The sequence below is a fragment of the Achroia grisella genome, unplaced genomic scaffold, assembly GCF_030625045.1.
Source record: "Achroia grisella isolate CSIRO2021 unplaced genomic scaffold, CSIRO_AGI_Agris_v1 utg1419, whole genome shotgun sequence".
Classification (NCBI taxonomy): domain Eukaryota; kingdom Metazoa; phylum Arthropoda; class Insecta; order Lepidoptera; family Pyralidae; genus Achroia; species Achroia grisella.
Window position 1 is genome coordinate 554,849 of NW_026712630.1, and position 22,065 is coordinate 576,913.

Here is a 22,065-nt window from a genome sequence, read left to right on the forward strand (position 1 = left end):
GCTAGTATTAAATAAAATAAATACAGTGTGAATTTGGAAAAGCTATTGACTAATGGAAATAAGCCCCTAGGATAAAATGACACCCATAGGTAATAGGAATTGCAAAGCCGGGGTGGGTAGCTTGTAAGAAATATAGTAATGTTTTATAGTTATCACGAAAGTTTATTAATAACTGACGACCTCGGTGGTCTAGCGGTCTAGCACACCGCTTTAAGATCGATGGTCGCGGGTTCTTTTTTTTTATACTACTTTGGTGGCAATCAAACATACGGCCCATCTGATGGTAAATGGTTACCGTAGCCTATGAACGCCTGAAACACCAGGGGTATCACGTGCGCGTTGCCGACCCTTAAGAAACCTTAATATACCCTTCTTGAAAAACCCCATGCTGTACTCTCGTGGGAAAACCTCGGCAGGTAGTTCATTCCACAATCTAAGTGGACGCGGGAGGAAACTCCTCTGAAACCGCACTGTTCGGGACCACATAGGTTCCAGTGTGTGGGGATGAATTCCCTGTTCCCTGTGGGGTTCGATTCCTCGCACGACACAAACATTTGTATTCATGAGTATGATTGTTTGTATCGGTCTGGGGGTTTTCTATGTATAATATGTATGTATTTACAAAAAAAAAATATCTATGTATATGTATCAGTTATCTAGTACCCATAACACAAGCTTTAGCTAGCTTAACTTGGGTCTAGATAGCGCTGTGTGATTTGTCCAAAAAAAAAAAAAACTAGCTTAGCTTTAGCTTAATTAGCCCACACCGGCTTCGCCCGGGTGTACATATATTATACATATAAACCTTCCTCTTTAATCACTTTAGCTATTTAAAAAACCACTTCAAAATCCGTTGCGTGGTTTTAAAGATTTAAGCATACATAGGACGGACAGACAGCGACAGCGACTGTTTTATACTATGTAATGATAACCGAGGGATAATTGAGAGGCATCTGAAAAATAATACGATTTGATAATAAAATAATAGTTTAATAAACCTCAAGAGTTTTGTACAACACTTAAAACTAAATACAAACAAAACAACATGTAATAATAGTACAGTCTTAATTCAGGCGATACTCATAAGCAAGTGATTATAGTAAAATAGATGAGGTAAGACCAAGCGTAAAACCATTAATAGTAAAAAATAAAAAAAAGGATAGTAGTAGATGCTTGTAGTAGAATAGAAGTATAGGAGAATATAGTATTTATTTATGTATGTATTTGCTTGAAAAATGGTATAAATATTAAAATAATCTAAACATATAAATAAAATTGGAGTGTCTGTTTGTAATATTGAAATAACCGTATTTTACTACATGCATATGAATATAAATTACAATTATTTTACAATTTTTGTCTGTCTGTCTGTCTGTTTGTTCCGGCTAATCTCTGAAATGGCTGGACCGATTTTAACGGGACTTTTATTGGCTGATGCTGATGTAATAAGGAGTAACTTAGGTTACTTTTATTTTAGAATCATTCTTTTATTGTATATATTTATTTGTCGACAGTTTTTTTATGCTACGACAGTGGCAAACAAGCATACGGCCTATCTGATGGTAAATGGTTGCCATAGCCAATATTTCTATCTACCCTATATGAAATATTAGTCGTGAAGGTAATAATTATTAATTTTTCAAAATTTCCTAGCGATAAGAGAATATTTATTTACTGATTACTTATGCAATTGAGTATTTATTTATTTGTCAATAATTTATTTATTTATATAGGAATGTAATAAATTTTTATAAAGAATAAATAAATGTAAGGAAAGGATATAATAGAAAAGAAGAGAGTACCACGCGCTCTTTACAAAGAAAGGCAAGAAATAAAAGCTGAGGTAAACAAGCGAGATCAATTTCACAAGACTACACCCATCTGGTGGTTTTTCAACAGTTTGACCTCAAGTGTACGGCACTCGTATCTTAGGTAACTGCACAGTGACGAGCGGAGCGGACAATTTCTCACTAATATTTGCATTACTCTGTAAATCAGGGGTGAGCAACCTTTTTAGTAACGAGCGGAGTGGACAATGTCTTGACATAAGGTATATTTTTTGCATTACACTGTATATCAGAGGTGAGCAACCTTTTTAATAACGAGCGGAGCGGACAATGTCTCATACTAACGTGAGGTATATTTTTTTGCATTACACTGTATATCAGGGGTGAGCAACCTTTTTAGTAACGAGCGAAGTGGACAATATGTCTCATTCTAACATAAGGTTATATTCTTTTGCATTACACTGTAAATCAGGCGTGATCAACCTTTTATGGTTGGTTTTTTAGTAAGTAAAACTCCCACACATCCCCTCATCTGCGCTTTGACTGGAGGACAGTCGTTTGAATATTTTTCCAGATGATAAAAAAGGGAAAAAAACACGAATAAATACAAGAGAAGAGAAATCATTGCCCGTTAATAGTATACAAAAAAAATGAGAAAGTGTAAGAGATAGAGAGTCGTATACAGTAGTGCGAGAATAAATGCATGAGAAAAATCATGATGATCAAGTGAATAATGTCTTGAAAGATGAAATAGAGAATAATCACAATATTTCTTCTGTAAGTGATCACAATATATAAATTTCTTGTGAGGTTTTTTATAGTATAGGCGACATACCTGCTTACGGTTCACTTGATGGTAAGTGATTACCGCCGCCCATGAGCACTCCAATGCCAGGGGAATTGCAAGTGCGTTGCCAGCCTTTTAAGAAGGAAAACTTTTTTTTCAAGGTTTCAATATTGTATCGGTTCAGAAATACTAATGCTGGAAGGTGATTCCGCAATGTGGTTGTGCGTGGCAAAAAGTTTCTTGAAGAACGCACGGTGAGGTATAGAAATATGCTTATAATAATGCAATAAATTACGCTTCTATGTGTTCCATTTGATCATATTCTATTTCTTATAAAGTAGGGGTTATTAGTTGCCTTTACACGATACATTCTTTTACGCGCGAGATTTAGCGCGCGCAATCTTGAAAGATTGCCTCTTACTATTTTACTCTTATTATTTTTACACTCTTTCGCACGTGATAGCACATATATTTCATATCATATCACTTTCCTTTAAAATTTGTCCTCTAAACACGCGTTTAAGATTTTTTAAATAGTCAATAACTCTATAATTATATTTTTGATCTATAGTCTGGAGTCCTTAATTTTGCACTGATAATTTCATATTAAAAAAGACGCTAAAGCACGATTGAAGAACGTCTGAATTCGCGCACTCTTGCGCTCGGGCTTTCTTTTTCCTTTCGTCTACATTTACATGCACATTCTTTCCTGCGTGAAAAATGATTCCCGCGTGTAAGAGCGTACGTGTAAAGGCACTATTAGGCATTTTATTGGCCCATACTCTAAAATTATTAACGCAATCAGTGCTCGAAACCACCACTAATAGGAACAAAACCTTCCTCAGCTTGGAATTCATGCTGATACGTTACTGGACCGTATTTATGTAGTGGGACCTTATACTCCTGGATTGCTATAGGAGCCTTGAATTCCGGTTCATGGTGTTCTTTGGGAGTCCCGATCTTGTGTACCACAGCATTGAAGCCGTTTTTGTCGTCGGCTTCATATTCCACTACGCGTTTTGTTCCATCTGTCTCCAGGAGGGTGTATGTGCCTGGGGAATGTATGGATGATTTAATATCTACATTGATAAGGGCCACATTGAAAATATCTAATAAATCTTGGCTATGATTCAGAGGTCTTTGTTTTATGGATGATAAGGAATTGTTAAACCTACAATGACATTTATTGGCTGTTTTGTTTGTTGTTTGAAATGTAAGTGTTTTTTTCTTGTTTCACGTAACTTCTGTCACTGCGCTCTGTCTCAATAATAAAACGTCGTATGTACATGCAAGTTTTTTACTGGAATGGCAGTCCCGCTTATACTAGTGGTAGAAGGGATGAGGTTGAAACAAAATCTTTTAAGCACGATGATTCCTATGGCATTAAATTTCAGGACATAGGGTATGACAATGCTTTAAAAGCCACTTCAAGCTTTCAAGGAAATATCGTAGTTTTAATATTCTTTGTTCATGTACTATCAGGTGGTCAGTAAGCTTTGGCAAAAAATAGAAATTTAACTAGAATTCTAGTACTCATTCGATAGTACATGATTTGACATCAAAGTCTGTAATAGACCTACATGAATAGAGATATTTTGAAAAGGTTTGTTTTGCTCGAGTATTAGATATTCGGTGTATCCTTGTGATAGTAAATACACTATGTAAGCTTACCTTTCACCTTGTCTCCATCTCTGGTCTCCCAATGTTCCTTATCATCTCCCGTATGTGGATCCTTGACGGAATAATCAAAGGAGTATTTGGGATGCGCCTGAAATTGGAAAATAGTGGATTGATTATAATTAAAATGCTTACAGTTAAGGAAATACTCAGTACTATACACTTAAGAACGGTATTTTGTTTTATTTCTTTTTAAATTTAAGGACTTTTGTACCATCTAAGTACATGCCAGTCTAATTGTACCCTAAAACTAATCACTATTACCTCACCAGTGAACAAATTGCCTTAGCCGCACTGTCTGAAGGATCGGCTAAAACAGTTTGTATGGCGCCAACATCTAATATATTTATTCTATGGTCTGACGTTATTCTGTGTCGTAGACTCTCGTTCCTGACACACTCCATCAGGAAATGATATACATCCTCTGTTGTACTACATACTTCACAATTTTGTGAATTGCTTTTTTCATCAGGTATGCAAACTCAAGCACTTCACGTCGATTGTTGTTAGCAGAATTTAGACCTTAAGGTTTGATCATAAATAGTCACGAATGTATACAAACTTATTTTGTACTAGCTGTACTCTCGACTTCGTCCGCGTCGAATTTAACAAAAAAATAATTAGAGATTTTTCTATAATAAAAGTAGCCTAACTTACTCCTTATTACATCAGCTACCTGCCAATAAAAGTCCCGTCAAAATCCGTCCAGCCATTTCAGAGATTAGCCGCAACAAACAGATAGACAGACGAAAATTGTAAAAAATGTTATTTTGGTGTATGTACCATATTTATATTCATATACATGTAGTAAGAAATAATTATTTCCATATTACAAACAGACACTCCAATTTTATTCATATGTTATAAAGAAACTTACATGATAGTCCAAATCAAACTCCTCATGATGGCCGTCCAGACGCTGGTGCTGTTGGTGCAGTACTGGCTTGTGTGCATGGTAGCCATCGAATTCATGGTTCTCGTAACCGCTCAGCTCCTCGTACTGACCCAGGGTTGCCACCACCAGGGCTGCAAGGTATAGGGCTTTCTGAAATGAGACAAATATCATATTAATACGTGTAGCAAAATGACGACCTCGGTGGTCTAGCGGTCTTGCACACCGCTTTACCACCGATGGTCGCGGGTTCGATTTCCCCCGCACGGTACAAACATTTGTGTTGATCAGTATGATTGTTTGTATCGGTCTAGATGTTTTCTATGTATAATATGTATTTATTTACAAAAAACATCTATATATATGTATCAGTTATCTAGTACCCATAACACAAGATTTAGCTACCTTAACTTGGGTCTAGATGGCATTATACATAGAAAACAGCCAGACTGACACAAACAATCATACTCATGTATACAAAGGTTTCCACTATGCGAGGAATCGAATCCGCGACCATCGGAAGTAACGTGGTGTGCTAAACCACTAGACCACCGAGGGCGTCATAAGCGGCTAAAATGTCCTAGATGAATAAATGATTTTTTATGTGATATGCGTTGAAAGTTAATTGGAGACAAAAGCTGTGAACGTATCAGGAAACGCACGAGGTAACAACCTCACGTGCGTACTCGCATTGCAATGATAGTGAAAGTGTTTATCTTATACGGTAGACAGTTAAGATGGTAACACTGAAGTGGTCTGTGGAAATTATACGGAAATATATAATCTTCATTTGTATAACTGTTTAAGGCTGGATTTCACCACAGAAACTGATCGCGTTTAATTCGAACTGAACGCGATTAAAACGTTTAAACGTGTTCAAAGCTTCATTCTGCATTTCACCACTACAAATTTCGCTAAACACGTTTATAAATTCTGAACGTCTGATTTCCTACGGTTAACTCTTTAAACGTATTTAAAGCAGCTGTCAGTTGTCAAACAGTCATCAATCAAATTTTTGACAATATAATGTCGGGAATAAAAGAAAATTGCTAGTAGTGTAAAAAAATCCTCAATACAATAATGTTTTACCTTGTTTATAGGTAAAGGTTGGTGTTGTATAATTTGTAGTCGACGGTACTTATTAAATTAAAAATTAAAAAACTTGTCCTAATTATCACATGATTGAATTACAAATATTTCTTAGAATTATTTTATTTAAATCACCCATTGCATCAAATGTTATTTTATGAGCGTGTAACACTGTGAACGAATGAAAATCTAAACTTCATTTTGGTAAACGCGATCTGTACAACGCTGGTGAATTCCATTTAATGTAAACGAGATCAACGTCGTTCTTTTTTTCTACTTACGCTGAACTCCGTTTCCTTGAACTTGTTTATACTGGTCGAGGATTTGTGGGATGGTTGATAGATTTAAAATATATTTATGAAACTAGCTCTTGCCCGCGGCTTCGCTCGCGTTAACTAATCCTCTTAGGGGTGGAATTTATCAAAATCCTTTCTTAGGCGATGCCTACGTCATAGTAGCTTTATGCATGCAAAGTCTCAGTCTGGTCGATTTAAAATTGACAAAGTTTCATACTAACTTTTAACCCCTATTTTATCCCCTTGGGGGTAGAATTAATCAAAATCCTTTCTTAGCGGATGCCTACGTCATAAAATCTACCTGCATGCCAAATTTCAGCCCAATCCGTCCAGTGGTTTGGGCTGTACGTTGATAGATCACTATGTCAGTCACCTTTGAGTTATATATATATTTAGATAAAAGAAGCAATGTTTAGATAATCTCTGTTGATTTTAATTTGTTCTTTTTTCAACTTTCTTTTTTATTATGTTTTGCGGACCTGGCAACGCACATATTTGAAGGCTGCCAGTTACAATTTATTTTTTATATGGAATTGTACAATAATAACATTTGTGGCTAGAGTCAGACTTTCTACAAAGTCTGCGTGGTTCTATCTGATGGAGATATCTTATTCTTCATCCTCGCCTCTTCCCGTTACGCGGGCTTTCCTAATCTTTCTCAATTGAATTTAAAAATGAATCTGTATTATTTTAAACATGTACAACATTTATTTAAAAAGAATACGAGCTGAGTTTCTTTTCAGTTCTTCTCATTACGAAATCATTCCGAACTGACGGTAGATTTGACATATCATAATAGTAGGTCTGTAATAGACCTACATGAATATAGATATTTTGAATTTTAATTGTCCAGGCTTATTTAAAATTAAATAAGCTAAGATATACCTGCTAAATTCCTAAATGTCGGCTGTAATCAGTTTTTCATTGTCAGATTATTAGGCATGTATTTATATATTTATTTCTGTATGTTTTATCTTATATATAAAATTCTCGTGTCACAGTTTTCGTTCCCATACTCCTCCGAAACGGCTTGACCGATACTCATGAAAATTTGTGAGCGCATTGAGCAGGTCTGAGAATCGGCCAACATATATTTTTCATCCCCCTAAATGTTAGGGGTAGTCCACCCCTAAATTTTTTTTTTATTTTAAGGCAAAACAATGTTTGCCGGGACAGCTAGTAAAATATAATATTGTTTGCAACGCCAACAACTTATCTCTGCACAACTCATGGTTGCCTGGTACAAAATACCATTAGGTGTTAAGTCCGCCATATGTACTTTTTACCTATGTACGACGTGCATTAAAGTTATTTAAATAAATAAAATAAAAATAAGTGTATTAGAGGGAGGTGCTCACGCAGACGGATATTTTGAATTTGATAAGGGTATTCGCAGACGCTGACGATTTTGCTACATAATCTGACACGGTAATCATTTTATGTATATGAGTATCGTATGTATGTAAGTATCGTTTAGAAAAAGTTAATAGGTCTTTTATGGGAATAGGTATAAAAATTTACAATAAGATACCAAAGGATATGTTGGAATTACCCTTAAACAAATTCAAAACATCTGTTAAATCATATTTACTGAGCAAAGCCTATTACTCACTAAACGATTACTTGAATGACGAGTGTGCATGGCAATAGTTGTTCATGCACTGAATTTTCATTTAATGTTAGACATAGACACCTATATAAATATACATTGTAAATAAACTGGCTTTAAAAAAAAGTAATTCAATTGAGTTTCTTGCCAGTTCTTCTCAATTGGATCTATATACCGAACTGGACGGTAGGGAAAAAAATAAAATTATAATGTAAAAATTTGACGTTCATAAGCGGCTAAAATGTCCTACATGAATAAATGATTTTTGAATTTGAATTTGAATTTGAATTTGTACACCAAAGTGTATTTCAGTTTAAGTCAACGCAATTCAAAATTTATGTAACGTTACTTGCTCAAGTTACATCAGTATGTAATCTCGATTTCGCGTCGCCTCGTGAACTTTAGCTAGAGTTTAGTAATGATAATAGGAGAGGTGAATTCACGCAAGTCACCTACTGTAATTGTCTTTATGTTATATGACGCTACATCCCAGTATTACGGTAATGTGGTATTAAATAATAATAGAATAGAATAGAAAATAATTTATTCAAATAAACTTAATTTAAGCACTTTTGAATAGTCAACATTTTTTTTAAATCTACCGCTTATTCGGAAAGCTGTCTCATCACAAGAAGAATAAGCAAGAAACATGAGTGTTGCTCTTTTAAACAATCCTTGTAAGTTCACATTTTACAATTTATTACATTCGTACCAAGTTTGAAAATAATTCAAACAATCAATAATAATAATAATCTCACGACAATTAACACAGCGCCATCTAGTCCCACGGTAAGCAGAGCTTGTGTTATGGGTACTAGACAACTGATATAAATACTTAGATATTTTTTTCTAAATCAATAATAATTGTGAGAATCTCAACGAGGTGCGAGGATGTAATTGTTGTAAATAATATAATTATAAAACACCAAGTTATAAATAAATTATAATTATATATATTTACTAGCTACTCGCCCCGGCACGGGGGGTGTACATGTATTATACACATAAACCTTCCTCTTGAATCACTCTATCTATTAAAACCGCTTCAAAATCCATTGCGTAGTTTTAAAGATTTACATAGGGACGGACAAAGACAAATAAAGTTAAATTACACGCGGACGAAGTCGCGGGAACAGCTAGTGACAAATATAATCTCAGAATTTAAATTTATTGTTGTCGAATTTCGACCAATGGGTGATCACTAATATTGATTAAATTGTATAGAAATAGAAATGTCTTTATTCAAATAAACTCATTACAAGCACTTTTGAATAGTCATATTTTTATTCTACCACTCATTCTGAACGCTGATTCATCACAAGAAGAATGAGCAAAAAACTTGTGTGTTGCTCTTTTTAATAGATGTTTTTTTATATAATAATTACAGTATAACAAGTAAGAGGCATGCGATAATTAACATAGAAATCGCTACGCATTTATTATATTCAACACGTGTATAAATTTTTACATATCGTTAAGTAAAAAGAAAACTGCTTGTGTGTCAAGTTATGTTGATTGCTGATTTACATGTTGTACAATTGTTTTCCTTCCTTTTAATTAAGTGTTTATTACTTCTTGTTTCCTAGACATGCATTAATTAGAGACGCGGTTTGTTTAAGAGCGAGGAGCGATAAGAGTGTCGCTTTTAGCGGAAAAGATCTAAATTTTATTTGATTTTTTATTAACTGTCGTAATTCTTTATTTATGTATATAAATTAATTAATATCAGCATTAAATAACAGTAATATATCTTTACATAAGTTAAATAAAGTCGCTGTCGCTTGCTGTCCCTATGTTTGCTTAAATCTTTAAAACTACGCAACGGATTTTGAAGCGAGTTTTTTTAATAGATAGAGGAAGATTTATATATAAAATACATGTACACCCGTGCGAAGCCGAAGCGAGTCGCTAGTATTTATATATAATCATATTGGTTGCAATGAAAAGTCAGTGAAGTCCGATTGGTTTTGGTGAAATATTGTAATTTTAACACAGAACGTATAACGAATATAAATAAACAACTCTAGATGCATCAGACAGTACCAAGAAAGTATGTTTTTAGTAAATAAATATGTATAATAGACTACATAATGTCCAGATCAATACGTGCTCATAAATAAAAATGTAAAAAGAAACATGTTTCTGCTTCGGTAAACTACTAAACATACTGCAATTTGGAAAGCAACTGAGACCTAGTCATTTATTTTGAATGTTTATATATGTAATTTTATTTATTTACTGTTTGCTAAATAAATGACTAGATTAATATTAAAAGAAAAAAATTGAGACAATTTAACTTTTAGTATTTTTTGTTTGGTTTGCAAATCAATCGAGCCGATTAAAACTATTTCGTTGGTCGTGTAAACTCGCGTCGTGTGAGACCACAGCCGTATGCTGTGTGCCGGTCGCGTGTCGCATCACACTACATTATATTTTATAGTTTACTATGTTTAGGGTTCAGTATTGAATTTATTATATTAGAAACTGACTGATTCCGAACATTTTAGGTCCAGAAATTTAATGAAATATTTTGCTTCTGATATATAGATAGATAAAGTCTTTATTCACAATTACAGACACAACATACATGAGATACAGAAAAAACACGAATTAATAAAAGAAATAGTAGTAGCGGCTTTTGTATTGATTGCCGCATGCATCCTCATGTAAAGTGCGAATATTGTAACTATCATACAGTAATTTTTGTAGCTGTGACGTGGTCGAGTGGAATGAGTGGTTATGCTCACTAAAATGTTCAGACATGTGGCGGCGTGGTGGGCCGGGTCATTGGGCTCCCTAAAATATGGTCGAGCGTAGTGATGGCTGGCTCATCCGTCATATCGTGAACGAGTGCTGCTTGTAGGGACTGGTCTGTTCTTATCACTACGACTGATTTAAGCTTATTGTACATTTATATCTGACCCTAAAAATTTGTGCTGGTTGGTAGTTTGTATTCACACGTTTCAACTTGTAAATGTAAACTTACAAGGATTATTTAAAAGAGCAACACACAAGTTTCTTGCTCGTTCTTCTTGTGACGAGACAGCTTTCCGAACGAGTGGTAGATAAAAAACAAATTGTAATGACTATTCAAAAGTGCTTAAATTAAGTTTATTTGAATTAATGATTTTCTATTCTATTTTATTCTAAATGTAGGTGACTTTATGTGCCGCAAAAGTGAAAAGGTAGCCAACTCAGCATAATGCTACAGATAACTCTGCAGCGCTGATATTCTGTTGGCTCCTTACTTATACTATACTTATTACTAACTTTTAACAGTTGTGTAGTATATTTTAGTTAGATATATATGTTTATATGTTTGTTTGTTCGAGCTAAAAATCGGTTCTGCTAAATAAATTCCTTATCCCATTTATCTGGGTTGTCGTAATATGCTTTTCTCTTCCATTCATCTCTGTTTGCAGTCATCTCGTTATTTACTCCCTTTCTCACCATATCATCTTTCACACAGTCCATCCATCTCTTTTTCGGTCTTCCTCTACCCGTATATATCCACATTCATATGTAACACCGTCCTTAGGATATGATCTTCATTCCTACGCATTACATGCCCATACCACGATAGACGATTACTCTTCAACCTCTCCGACACCGGCGCCACTTTCATACTTCCTCTAATGTATTCATTCTTTATCTTGTCCATTGTCACACCACACGTCCATCTCAACATTCGCATTTCAGTTGCATGCAGCCGTCTCTCATCCGTAATAAATTTTAATAATTTATTATTTTTATTTGAAATGTAATATATATTTCGATCGACTTCTTAGGATTGTATGTATTTTTGTATGTTGTATCATAAAAAAATAGAAACTAATAATTTTGTCTAAAGAATAAAAAAAATAAAACTTAGGGGTGGACTACCCCTAACATTTAGGGGGATGAAAAATAGATGTTGGCCGATTCTCAGACCTACTCAATACGCTCACAAAATTTCATGAGAATCGGTCAAGCCGTTTCGGAGGAGTATAGGAACGAAAACTGTGACACGAGAATTTTATATATAAGATAAAGATAATCCCTTATTCATAATATACACAATATTTCTATTGTTATCATATAGACAGTTTTATTTTTAAAATTCACTTTAATAAAAAAATCACTGCACATCCAAATATAAAAAAACAAAACTACTCACAGTTATTAACTCCATTATGTATTAAACCGGTCACAAACGTGTACATACGACGAATGTAAACTATTACACGCGAGTTCTTACACTTATACCCGAACCCCCCTCCGATCGATCCCCCGTCCAATTCAAACGGGGATCGAAATTACGAATGTCTGAGCCGAGGTTCGAACCCCTAGCGGTGCCCTCAGACTAAAGTCGTATCCGTCAGGACTTGGCCTTCAGCCGCTTCATAAGTCCTTCCTTTGATTTGGAGTGCTATCTACACTCGTCTCCTATCGTCCGGTGAAGCTGTAAAGGCCAGCTGCGGCCAACAGCATTAGAGTAGTCCGAAAAAAGCACTGTCACATATAGACGACACTTTGCATAAGCCTGGGCGTATACTTTAAACTGCAATACTCCAGTGAAATTACCAGGATAACATAAATGTATAGAAAGCAAGTGGTCAGATTTCCGCTCCATAAGTCCTTCCTTTGGTTTGGAGTGCTATATACACTCGTTTCCTATCGTCCGGTGAAGCTGTAAAGGCCAGCTGCAGCCAGCATTAGAATACTCCAAAAAGAAATCTTGTATCCGAGAAATAGTTAATTCTGACCCACTGATATTTGTACCCCTCCCCGCATTATTACGAGGTATGAAGGGGTATTTAATAGTTTGATTGCATGTTTTATATAACATGTGTGTGAGATATATATGTGATATGTACTGTGACTCGAAAGTGTCAAAATGTACGCGAGAACTGTGTTAATGACTTGGTAAAATTTACTTCCGGTTTCTCGAACATTTATGAAGCGAAGAATCGATATAGTTGTAATTGAAGCATACATTATTTGAGTAATTGTCCGGCCTCGGTGGTCTAGTGGTTTAGCAGACGGCTTTACGACCGATGGTCGCGGGTTCGATTCCTCGCACGGCACAAACATTTGTATTCGTGAGTATGATTGTTTGTATCGGTCTGGGTGTTTTCTATGTATACATGTATGTATTTAGGAAAAAAATAATATCTATGTATTTGTATCAGTTATCTAGTACCCATAACACAAGCTTTAGCTAGCTTAACTTGGGTCTAGATGGCGCTGTGTGAATTGCCCTGAGATTATTATTATTATTGATTGTTTGAATTATTTTCAAACTTGGTACGAATGTAAATGTATTTTTTGAAGTAATAATATCTATTGTTCGAAATTAGACCGTAATTAAAAGTACAAACATATCTTTATATATTTCATGAATAAATAAAAGTGTGTGTGTAAATTACATGGTCATTGTGTAATGTTCTTTTTATTGATTTACTACCTAGCTGGCTTCGCACGGGTGTTACATGTATATTATCTTATATATAAAATTCTTGTGTCACAGTTTTCGTTCCTATACTCCTCCGAAAAGGCGTGACCGATTCACATGAAATTTTGTGAGCGTATTGAGTAGGTCTGAGAATCTCGTGTCATAGGTAACCAACATTGTGACACGAGAATTTTATATATAAGATATTTATAGTATAGAAGATAAAATGGAACCGGATAGGCTATATCGTCTCGTCGCACTCGACAATGTAAACTGCCGGGATGTGAGCTATAACTATTTTATCGTAAATCTACGTACATACATGTATATTATGTGCTGTTCAGGGGTGTCTCTACTTTCTTTTATATGATAATGAGATAGTGCACCCGTTACGCTAACGGTTTATGCTGGCGGGACACCAGTGGAGGATGATAAGATCTTGGTGAATCACGATTGGCTAACTGACCTAACCTCATGCTCATCTTATCATCCTCCACTGGTGTCCCGCCAGCGTAAACCGTTAGCGCAGGCGGGTGCACCATACTCACAAACTTTTGCGTTTATAATATTAGTACTATTAAGCTCTGTATCATTACAACAGTATTATTGTAAATATGTACAACATTAAAAAAAATACGAGCTGAGTTTCTTGTCAGTTCTTCTCATCTCGAAATCATTCCGAACTGACGGTAGATTTGACATCATAAGATTCTGTAATAGACCTACATGAATAAAGATATTTTGAATTTGAATTTTATAAGTTTCATAAAGATCTCCTTTTTTCATCATCGTAATATAAACTGATTACTCCATCACATATTTATGCCAGCTTCCTCTTATCCGGTATGATATTACGAGGTATAACATCCTCGTATGCATATCAAGCCTCGTACATGAATATTAAAATATTACCGTCCGTTTTAACGCGGTACAACCGACGAGCGAGCATGGCAATATACTGGAATTGCCCTTAAATAAATTCAAAACCTCTGTTAAATCTTATTTACTGAGCAAAGTCTATCACTAAACGATTACTTGAATGACGAGCGTGCGTGGCAATAGTTGTTCATGCACGGGATTTTCATTTAATGTTAGATATAGACACTTATATAAATATACATTGGGAATATACTTCCTTTTTTAAAAATAAACATAGTAGAATTTCAATTGAGTTTTTTACCAGTTCTTCTCAATTTAATTTGTATAATAATTATAGTAAGTAAACTGGCTTTAAAAAAAAAATAATAATATGAAATTCAATTGAGTTTCTTGCCAGGAATTGGACGGTAGGGAAAAATATAAAAAATTACGTTCATAAGTCTAGAATGTCCTACATAAAAAAAATTAAATTCAGGTTACAAACACTGATTAGACTTTTTGCTTTAGTAATAGCATATGCTGGTGGTCACTCTATTCCCACTAATTTGAATTTAAATGAATCTGTATTATTGTAAACATGTGTAACATTTATGTGAAAAGTATACGAGCTGTGTTTGTTGTCAGTTCTTCTCATTACGAAATCATTAAATTTCTATTTCAATTTATATTCAGGTGACTATTCCAAAGTTCTTCAATGTAAGTTTATTTGTATAAATGATTTTCTATTCTATTCTGTTATATTCCGGACTGGCGGTAGATTTGACATACATACATAAGAGTCTGTAATATACCTACATGAAGATATTTTGAATAGAATTGAATTATTTTTTAATTTGAAACAACCCTAGTACGTATCTGAGCGTTTCATTATTTGCTGCCTCGTATCTCTCAATTTAGAATTGAATCGAATTAAATTTTGTGTGACTACACAATGACTGTGTACATACTTCTGTGATACATTGTAAGTTATTCAACAAAGTTACAATAAAATACCAGAGTCTGTTATAAATCTGCCAGAAAAAAGATTTAAATGTCAAATAAAACACTTCCTTTGCAAAAAAGCTTACTATAAAAGTGAAGAATTCGTTAACGATAATAATGTTTTTGTAGAAAAATTTTAAATACATAGCACTGACAATATTATCTGATTACACTAATAATGAGTGCGTAGCGATTTCTATGTTGATTGTCGCATGCCTCTTACTTGTTACACTGTAATTATTTATATAAAAAAAAAACATCTATTGAAAAGAGCAACACACAAGTTTCTTGCTCATTCTTCTTGTGATGAATCTGCATTCCGAATGAGTGGTAGAATCAAAATATGACTATTCAAAAGTGCTTGTAATGAGTTTATTTGAATAAAGATTATTTCTATTTCTATTTCTATTTCTATTACACCCTATCCCACAGTCGTGGAAATAAAAAAAAAAATTGTAGACCTCGTTGGTTGCGGATATTTTTTTTTATTGGGTTGTTTGGGCTATTGTCAGGTGTTTGTAGCACCTGTAGCACTGCGACCTACATAGATCTATTTTGCTCGCCCTTTTTTTCAGAGTTGGTCGCAGGTTAGATTCCTCGCACGGTACAAACATTTGTATTCATGAGTATTGGTTTGGGTGTTTTCTATGTATATCTATATATATATATATAACTCAAAGGTGACTGACATAGTGATCTATCAACGCACAGCCCAAACCACTGGACGGATCGGGCTGAAATTTGGCATGCAGGTAGATGTTATGACGTAGGCATCCGCTAAGAAAGGATTTTGTTTAATTCTACCCCCAAGGGGATAAAATAGGGGATGAAAGTTTGTATGAAACTTTGTCAATTTTACACCGATTGGGCTGAGATTTTGGATGCATAAAGCTACTATGACATAGGCATCCTCTAAGAAAGTATTTTGATAAATTCCACCCCTAAGGGGATATATTACGCGAGCGAAGCCGCGGGCAAAAGCTAGTCTATTCCATAAAATATGACTATTCAAAAGTGCTTAGAATAAGTTTATTTAAATAAAGATTGTTTTCATTTCTATTTCTGGAAGATATGCTTAAGTTTGTAAAAGTAGTTTATTAATTCAATATAATTTTCACATATATAAACTTGTGTCGTTCCTCGCTTTCCGAACCGGCCGCTCAGGTGGAGTTGGACAGGTGATAGGCTTTCGTTTCCCTTCAAAATAGAAATAGAAATCATTAAACATGTATTAAAATCCATGAACTTGCTTACAAACTTGTTCATTGATGTCAACATTTATTTTTATTTTACTATGGTGGCGAGCATTACGGCCCATCTGATGGCAAAACATAAAACAAAAATGGATGTAGTATAAAGCTAAACTAACATATTGAATCAAAAATCATTGATTCATGTAAGACATTTTAGTCGCTTAATTAATTTTTTTTTTCAAATTAAATTCAAATTTTCAAAAATCATTTATTCATGTAGGACATTTTAGCCGCTTATGAACGTTTTTTACATTATAATTTTATTTTTTTCCCTACCGTCAGTTCGGTATATAGATCATTGAGAAGAACAGGCAAGAAACTCAATTGAATTACTTTTTTTTTTTTAGCGCCGTTTATTTACAATGTATATTTATATAGGTGTCTATGTCTAACATTAAATGAAAATTCAGTGCATGAACAACTGTTGCCATGCACACTCGTATATAAATCGTTTAGTGAGTAATGCTTTTCAGTAAATATGATTTAACAGATGTTTTGAATTTATATAGGGTAATTCCAACATATCCTTTGGTATCTTATTGTAAATTTAACAAGAACACTGCGTTTTTTAATCGTGAAATTTTTTTCATCGTGATGTCACTGATGGCAGGCACAGAATACCAGCGCCGTGACAGTTAGCTGTCCATACATAACCATATATATAAACAATATAAGATGATTTTGTGTAATTGTTCTACGTATGTATGTATGAAGATAACTCATTAAGAGAGAAATTAAAGAGGCAAATATTCTCACCGTTGCTTCTCAATTTATATAGTCAATTTATATATCATAATATGTTCATAAAAATCTTGACTTATTTCCAAAAAACAGCAATAATAATATTAATATAGATTTAAAGACAAACTTGCTGTCCCCAAGTATGTTAGAAAAAGTTAATAGGTCTTTTATGGGAATAGGTATAAAAATTTACAATAAGATACCAAATGATATGTTGGAATTACCCTTAAATAAATTCAAAACATCTGTTAAATCAGTATATTATCACTAAGTTATAAGAATGAAGTGATATTTGCAATAGTTGTTCATGCACTGAATTTTCATTTAATGTTAAACATAAACACCTATATAAAAATACATTGTAAATAAACTTTTTAGAAGTCAAAAATAAAAAAGTAATTCAATTGAGTTTCTTGCCAGTTCTTCTCAATGGATCTATATACCGAACTGACGGTAGGGGATATCAAATAAATTTATAATGTAAAAATTTGACGTTCATAAGCGGTAAAATATGAATAAATGATTTTTGAATTTAATTTATAGCAACTGTGTGTGTATATGTGTGCTGTATATATATATTAAAATGAAGTCAAATGTGTAAATGTATCTTCATATCAATAATGGTTGTCAATAAATGTTTTTCTTCATCTTCTTCTTCTTCATAACAGGATTTTTCTATGCTTTTCACCTCTAGTACAAGATCATTCTCTAATTGTAAAGATTGATTTAAGGCATGTTTCTTTGGTGGCTAAATCGACGTTTTCATAGAATTTTAGTATTCGATCCGCCCCATGGATACACAGATACCTAATTATATTACTCAATTAAAGAAAATAACCGACCAAAAACAAGCGAAATTTCCTCGTTCCTTTGGATAATTTGCATGGGTTGATTGATCTCTGGTTTTATATTAGGTTTTTTAACATTCTGATATTTTTTATATTCTAAATATCGTTTCAGTGGTGACTGGGGCCCCTTTGGATCCTGGAAGTGGGTGCATAAAAGGCTTTTAGATCTATGTGTGATCGATGATAAAAATGACTTTGTTTTGTTATGGACAGAGTAATATCTAAATCTTTATTTATCGCGATTAATTTTTTTACTGAATGGGGTTTCGAGGAATTATGTCTTTAACAGTCTTCTTTTAATACGTATGAAACAAATTTGACAGGCCCATCTGATGGTAAACGGTTTTTGAGTAGCCTATGGATGCCTGAAACACCAGGGGTGTCACAAATGGTTGCCGACCCTTAAGAAACCTTTATATACTTGAAAAATCCCATGCTGTAGTCTCTCGAGAAAACCTCGGCAGGTAGTTCATACCACAATCCTTTGTTGGAACAGTACGCGGCCGCCCCTATCTTTTCTGATCTTATACAGACGAAGTGTTATTGTATCTGTTGATAATACGATATACAAACATACGGCTGATACCAAGCTTCTGAAGTGTCAGGAATGTGACCGATGGCATACCTATTTTGTGCAAGGCGATCACTGCAATCCTATTTTCTTTAACACCTCATTCCATATTTAATTTCATAATGAAAAGTGTAATGAATAATACGATGTTGTTGGTCAAAGACCATGTATATTACAGATTATAATAAACTGACAATATGTACATAGAAATAATGATCTTGTATACTAAATAACAATAGGAAAATGTAAGGTGGGGTTTTAGACACAGCAGTGCTTAGTACACAATATTGAATTTGTCTTACTAGACATTATTAAATGCACTTATTATTTTGATGTATCTAGGTGACTGTGTCCCATATGTATTATTTAAAAAAAATCGATTTTGCGCTATTTTGAATCTATTTCGAATATATATAAAATCTATATTCGAAAAAATCGATCAATATCAATATTTATGACCAGACTAGTTATATAGAAACCCATACAAACAATACAAGATGTAGAGGCTAAATATTTGTACAACACTTTTTAAACGCAAACGACCTTGATGGTACAGTGGTGAAAACCACTGCCATACTTTCCTATGGTCGCGGCTTCGATCCCATCCAAACACTTACTACGCCATATCTGTCACGCGTCGTACATTCAATAATGAACGTGTTATTTACCGATAGGAAGACGTCTCTATCTTTCACCGTCAGTTTGCTACCGTCAGCAATTTGCAATTCTAATGCCGTTAGTCGAGTGTACAGGCTTATCGATTGTTATTTATTTGCCTACAATCAATGTACGGTTGCGACAATGAAATAAATAACCCTGGACAATTAACACAGCGCCATCTATCTTACTGTATCCAGAGCTTGTGTATAAATAAATCATCATTGCCTTGCCTTTATCCCATTATTTGGGGTCGGCGCAGTATGTCATTCTCTTCCACTGCTCTCTATCGGTCGTCATATCTGAACATACTCTTCTTTTATTAATATCATCTTTCACACAATCCATCCATCTTTTCTTAGGGCGTCCCCTCCCTTTACATCCATCCACATTCATATTATACACTTGTGTATAAATAAATAACCCTGGACAATTAACACAGTGCCATCTAGTCCCACGGTATGCAGAGCTTGTGTATAAATAAATAAATAACCTTGGACAATTAACACAGCGCCATCTATCCCACTGAATGCAGAGCTTGTGAATAAATAAATAAATAACCTTGGACAATTAACACAGCGCCATCTAGTCCCACGGTAAGCAGAGCTTGTGTATAAATAAATAAATAACCTTGGACAATTAACACAGCGCCATCTATCCCACTGTATGCAGAGCTTGTGAATAAATAAATAAATAACCCTGGACAATTAACACAGCGCCATCTAGTCCCACGGTAAACAGAGCTTGTTTGTATCGGTCTGGGAGTTTTCTATGTATAATATGTACTTATTTACAAAAAAATGTATCCATGTATTTATATCAGTTGTCTAATACCCATAACACAAGCTCTGCTTAGCTTGGGACTAGATGGCGCTGTGTGAATTGTTTGGAGATATTATTATTATTATCTAGACCCAAGTTAAGCGAGCCAAAGCTTAGGTTATGGGTACTAGACTACTGATACAAATACATAATTTTTTTTCTTAAATACATACATGTTATACATAGATAACACCCAGAGCGATACAAACAATCGTACTTATGAATAAAATTGTGCCGTGCGAGGAATCGAACCCGCAACTATCAGACAGCGAAGCAGAGTGTTATCCGCTACATCATCACTCTTCAAATAATAGTTCTCTCGATAATGTTCTGTCTATTTTGAATTGTCATCTTCATTACACATCGTCACACTTTCTATATCACTGTTACCAGCATAAAATCGGTATTTCTAATAGGCATAGTGTTGAACAGTGTTTTTTATATAGTTTCGCTCATCGTTGTGAATATGGTAGTTTATTTTTTTTTTTGGGTTGTTTGGGCTATTGTCAGGTGTCTATAGCACCTGTAGCACTGCGACCTACATAGATCTATTGTGCTCGCCCTTTATCAGAGTTCGCTACCCGACCCGTCAGGATTGTTAAGTCTTCATTTAAGTAGATTTTGTAAAGGACATGTCTGCATTAACATCTTATACTGTACTTAGAATGCTTCACAAGTAAGTAAATCAATTATTATTATTATTACTAGCTGACCCCCACGAACTCCTTTCGGCCTTAGAAATGTCAAAGGTTTTTTTAAGTTTAGGTATCTATACATATAAATAGAATAGAATAGAATAGAAATCATTTATTCAAATAAACTTACATTGAAGCACTTTTGAATAGTCATTACATTTTTTAATCTACCGCTCGTTCGGAAAGCTGTCTCATCACAAGAAGAACGAGCAAGAAACTTGCGTGTTGCTCTTTTAAATAATTTTATTATTACTTTATATTTTTAAGTTTAAGTGTGTGAATACAAACCACCAATTAGCACTAATTCAATTAAATACTCAAATAGAAAAAATATTGAATATATAACCAACGGGTTAACAATTAATAAGAGGAAATCAGTCATAGTGATTAGAGCAGACCAGTCCCTACAAGCAGCACCCGTTCACGAGTATGGCGGATGAGCCAGCCATCACTGCGCTCGACCATATTTTAGGGAGCCCAGTGACCCGGCCCACCACGCCGCCACAAGTCTGGACATTTTAGTGAGCATGACTACTCAAAACAAATCTTATGCAATTACCATAGAATGAATTACTGATCTTGTGCAGACGGCATTTAGGTAAACTTAGCTTATTTATATTGCGTAAGTTTCTACTTGTACAGTCTTTAAGTTTTTTAAAACTCTAAGTTTTTCCGTGTATACATGATATTTTCATAAATGTATTGTGAAGTAACGGTGAGGATATTTGATTCTTTAAAGCACTGACGTAATGACTCTCTAGAACCCATACCATAAATAGAACGTATGGCTCTCTTTTGTGAAATAAATATAGTATTTATATCGGCTGCTTTACCGCACAGGAGTATGCCATAAGACATTATGCTATGGAAATAACTAAAATATATAAGTATATAGTAAATAAAATTGGAGTGTCTGTTTGTAATATTGAAATATCCGTTTTATACTACATGCATATGAAAATAAATACGGTGCATGTACCAAAATAACATTTTTTACAATTTTGTCTATCTGTCTGTCTGTTTGTTCCGGCTAATCTCTGAAATGGC

General features: G+C 34.2%; 2 protein-coding genes across 2 annotated transcripts in view; one reads left to right on the forward strand and one right to left on the reverse strand.

The window, feature by feature from the left end:
- LOC131855426 (homer protein homolog 2) overlaps window positions 1–22,065 on the forward strand; it is a 59,018-nt gene that overhangs the window by 26,673 nt on the left and 10,280 nt on the right. The gene's annotated exons all lie outside the window — the stretch shown is intronic.
- Window positions 3,376–5,317, reverse strand: LOC131855425 (cuticle protein 8-like). The gene is made up of 3 exons (XM_059206700.1): window positions 5,129–5,317; window positions 4,246–4,342; window positions 3,376–3,626 (listed from the first exon to the last, which is right to left on the reverse strand). Exons 1-3 carry the CDS (start codon window positions 5,315–5,317, stop codon window positions 3,376–3,378), a joined length of 537 nt encoding a protein of 178 aa, XP_059062683.1.

Excerpts from the sequence above, each read along its gene's own strand:
- LOC131855425 (XM_059206700.1), bottom strand. The coding sequence starts at position 5,317 with ATGATATTTGTCTCATTTCAGAAAGCCCTATACCTTGCAGCCCTGGTG. Across the intron at positions 4,343-5,128 it reads AGTTTGATTTGGACTATCAT|GCGCATCCCAAATACTCCTT; the intron begins GTAAGTTTCTTT and ends TTCCAATTTCAG. Across the intron at positions 3,627-4,245 it reads AGATGGAGACAAGGTGAAAG|GCACATACACCCTCCTGGAG; the intron begins GTAAGCTTACAT and ends TACATTCCCCAG.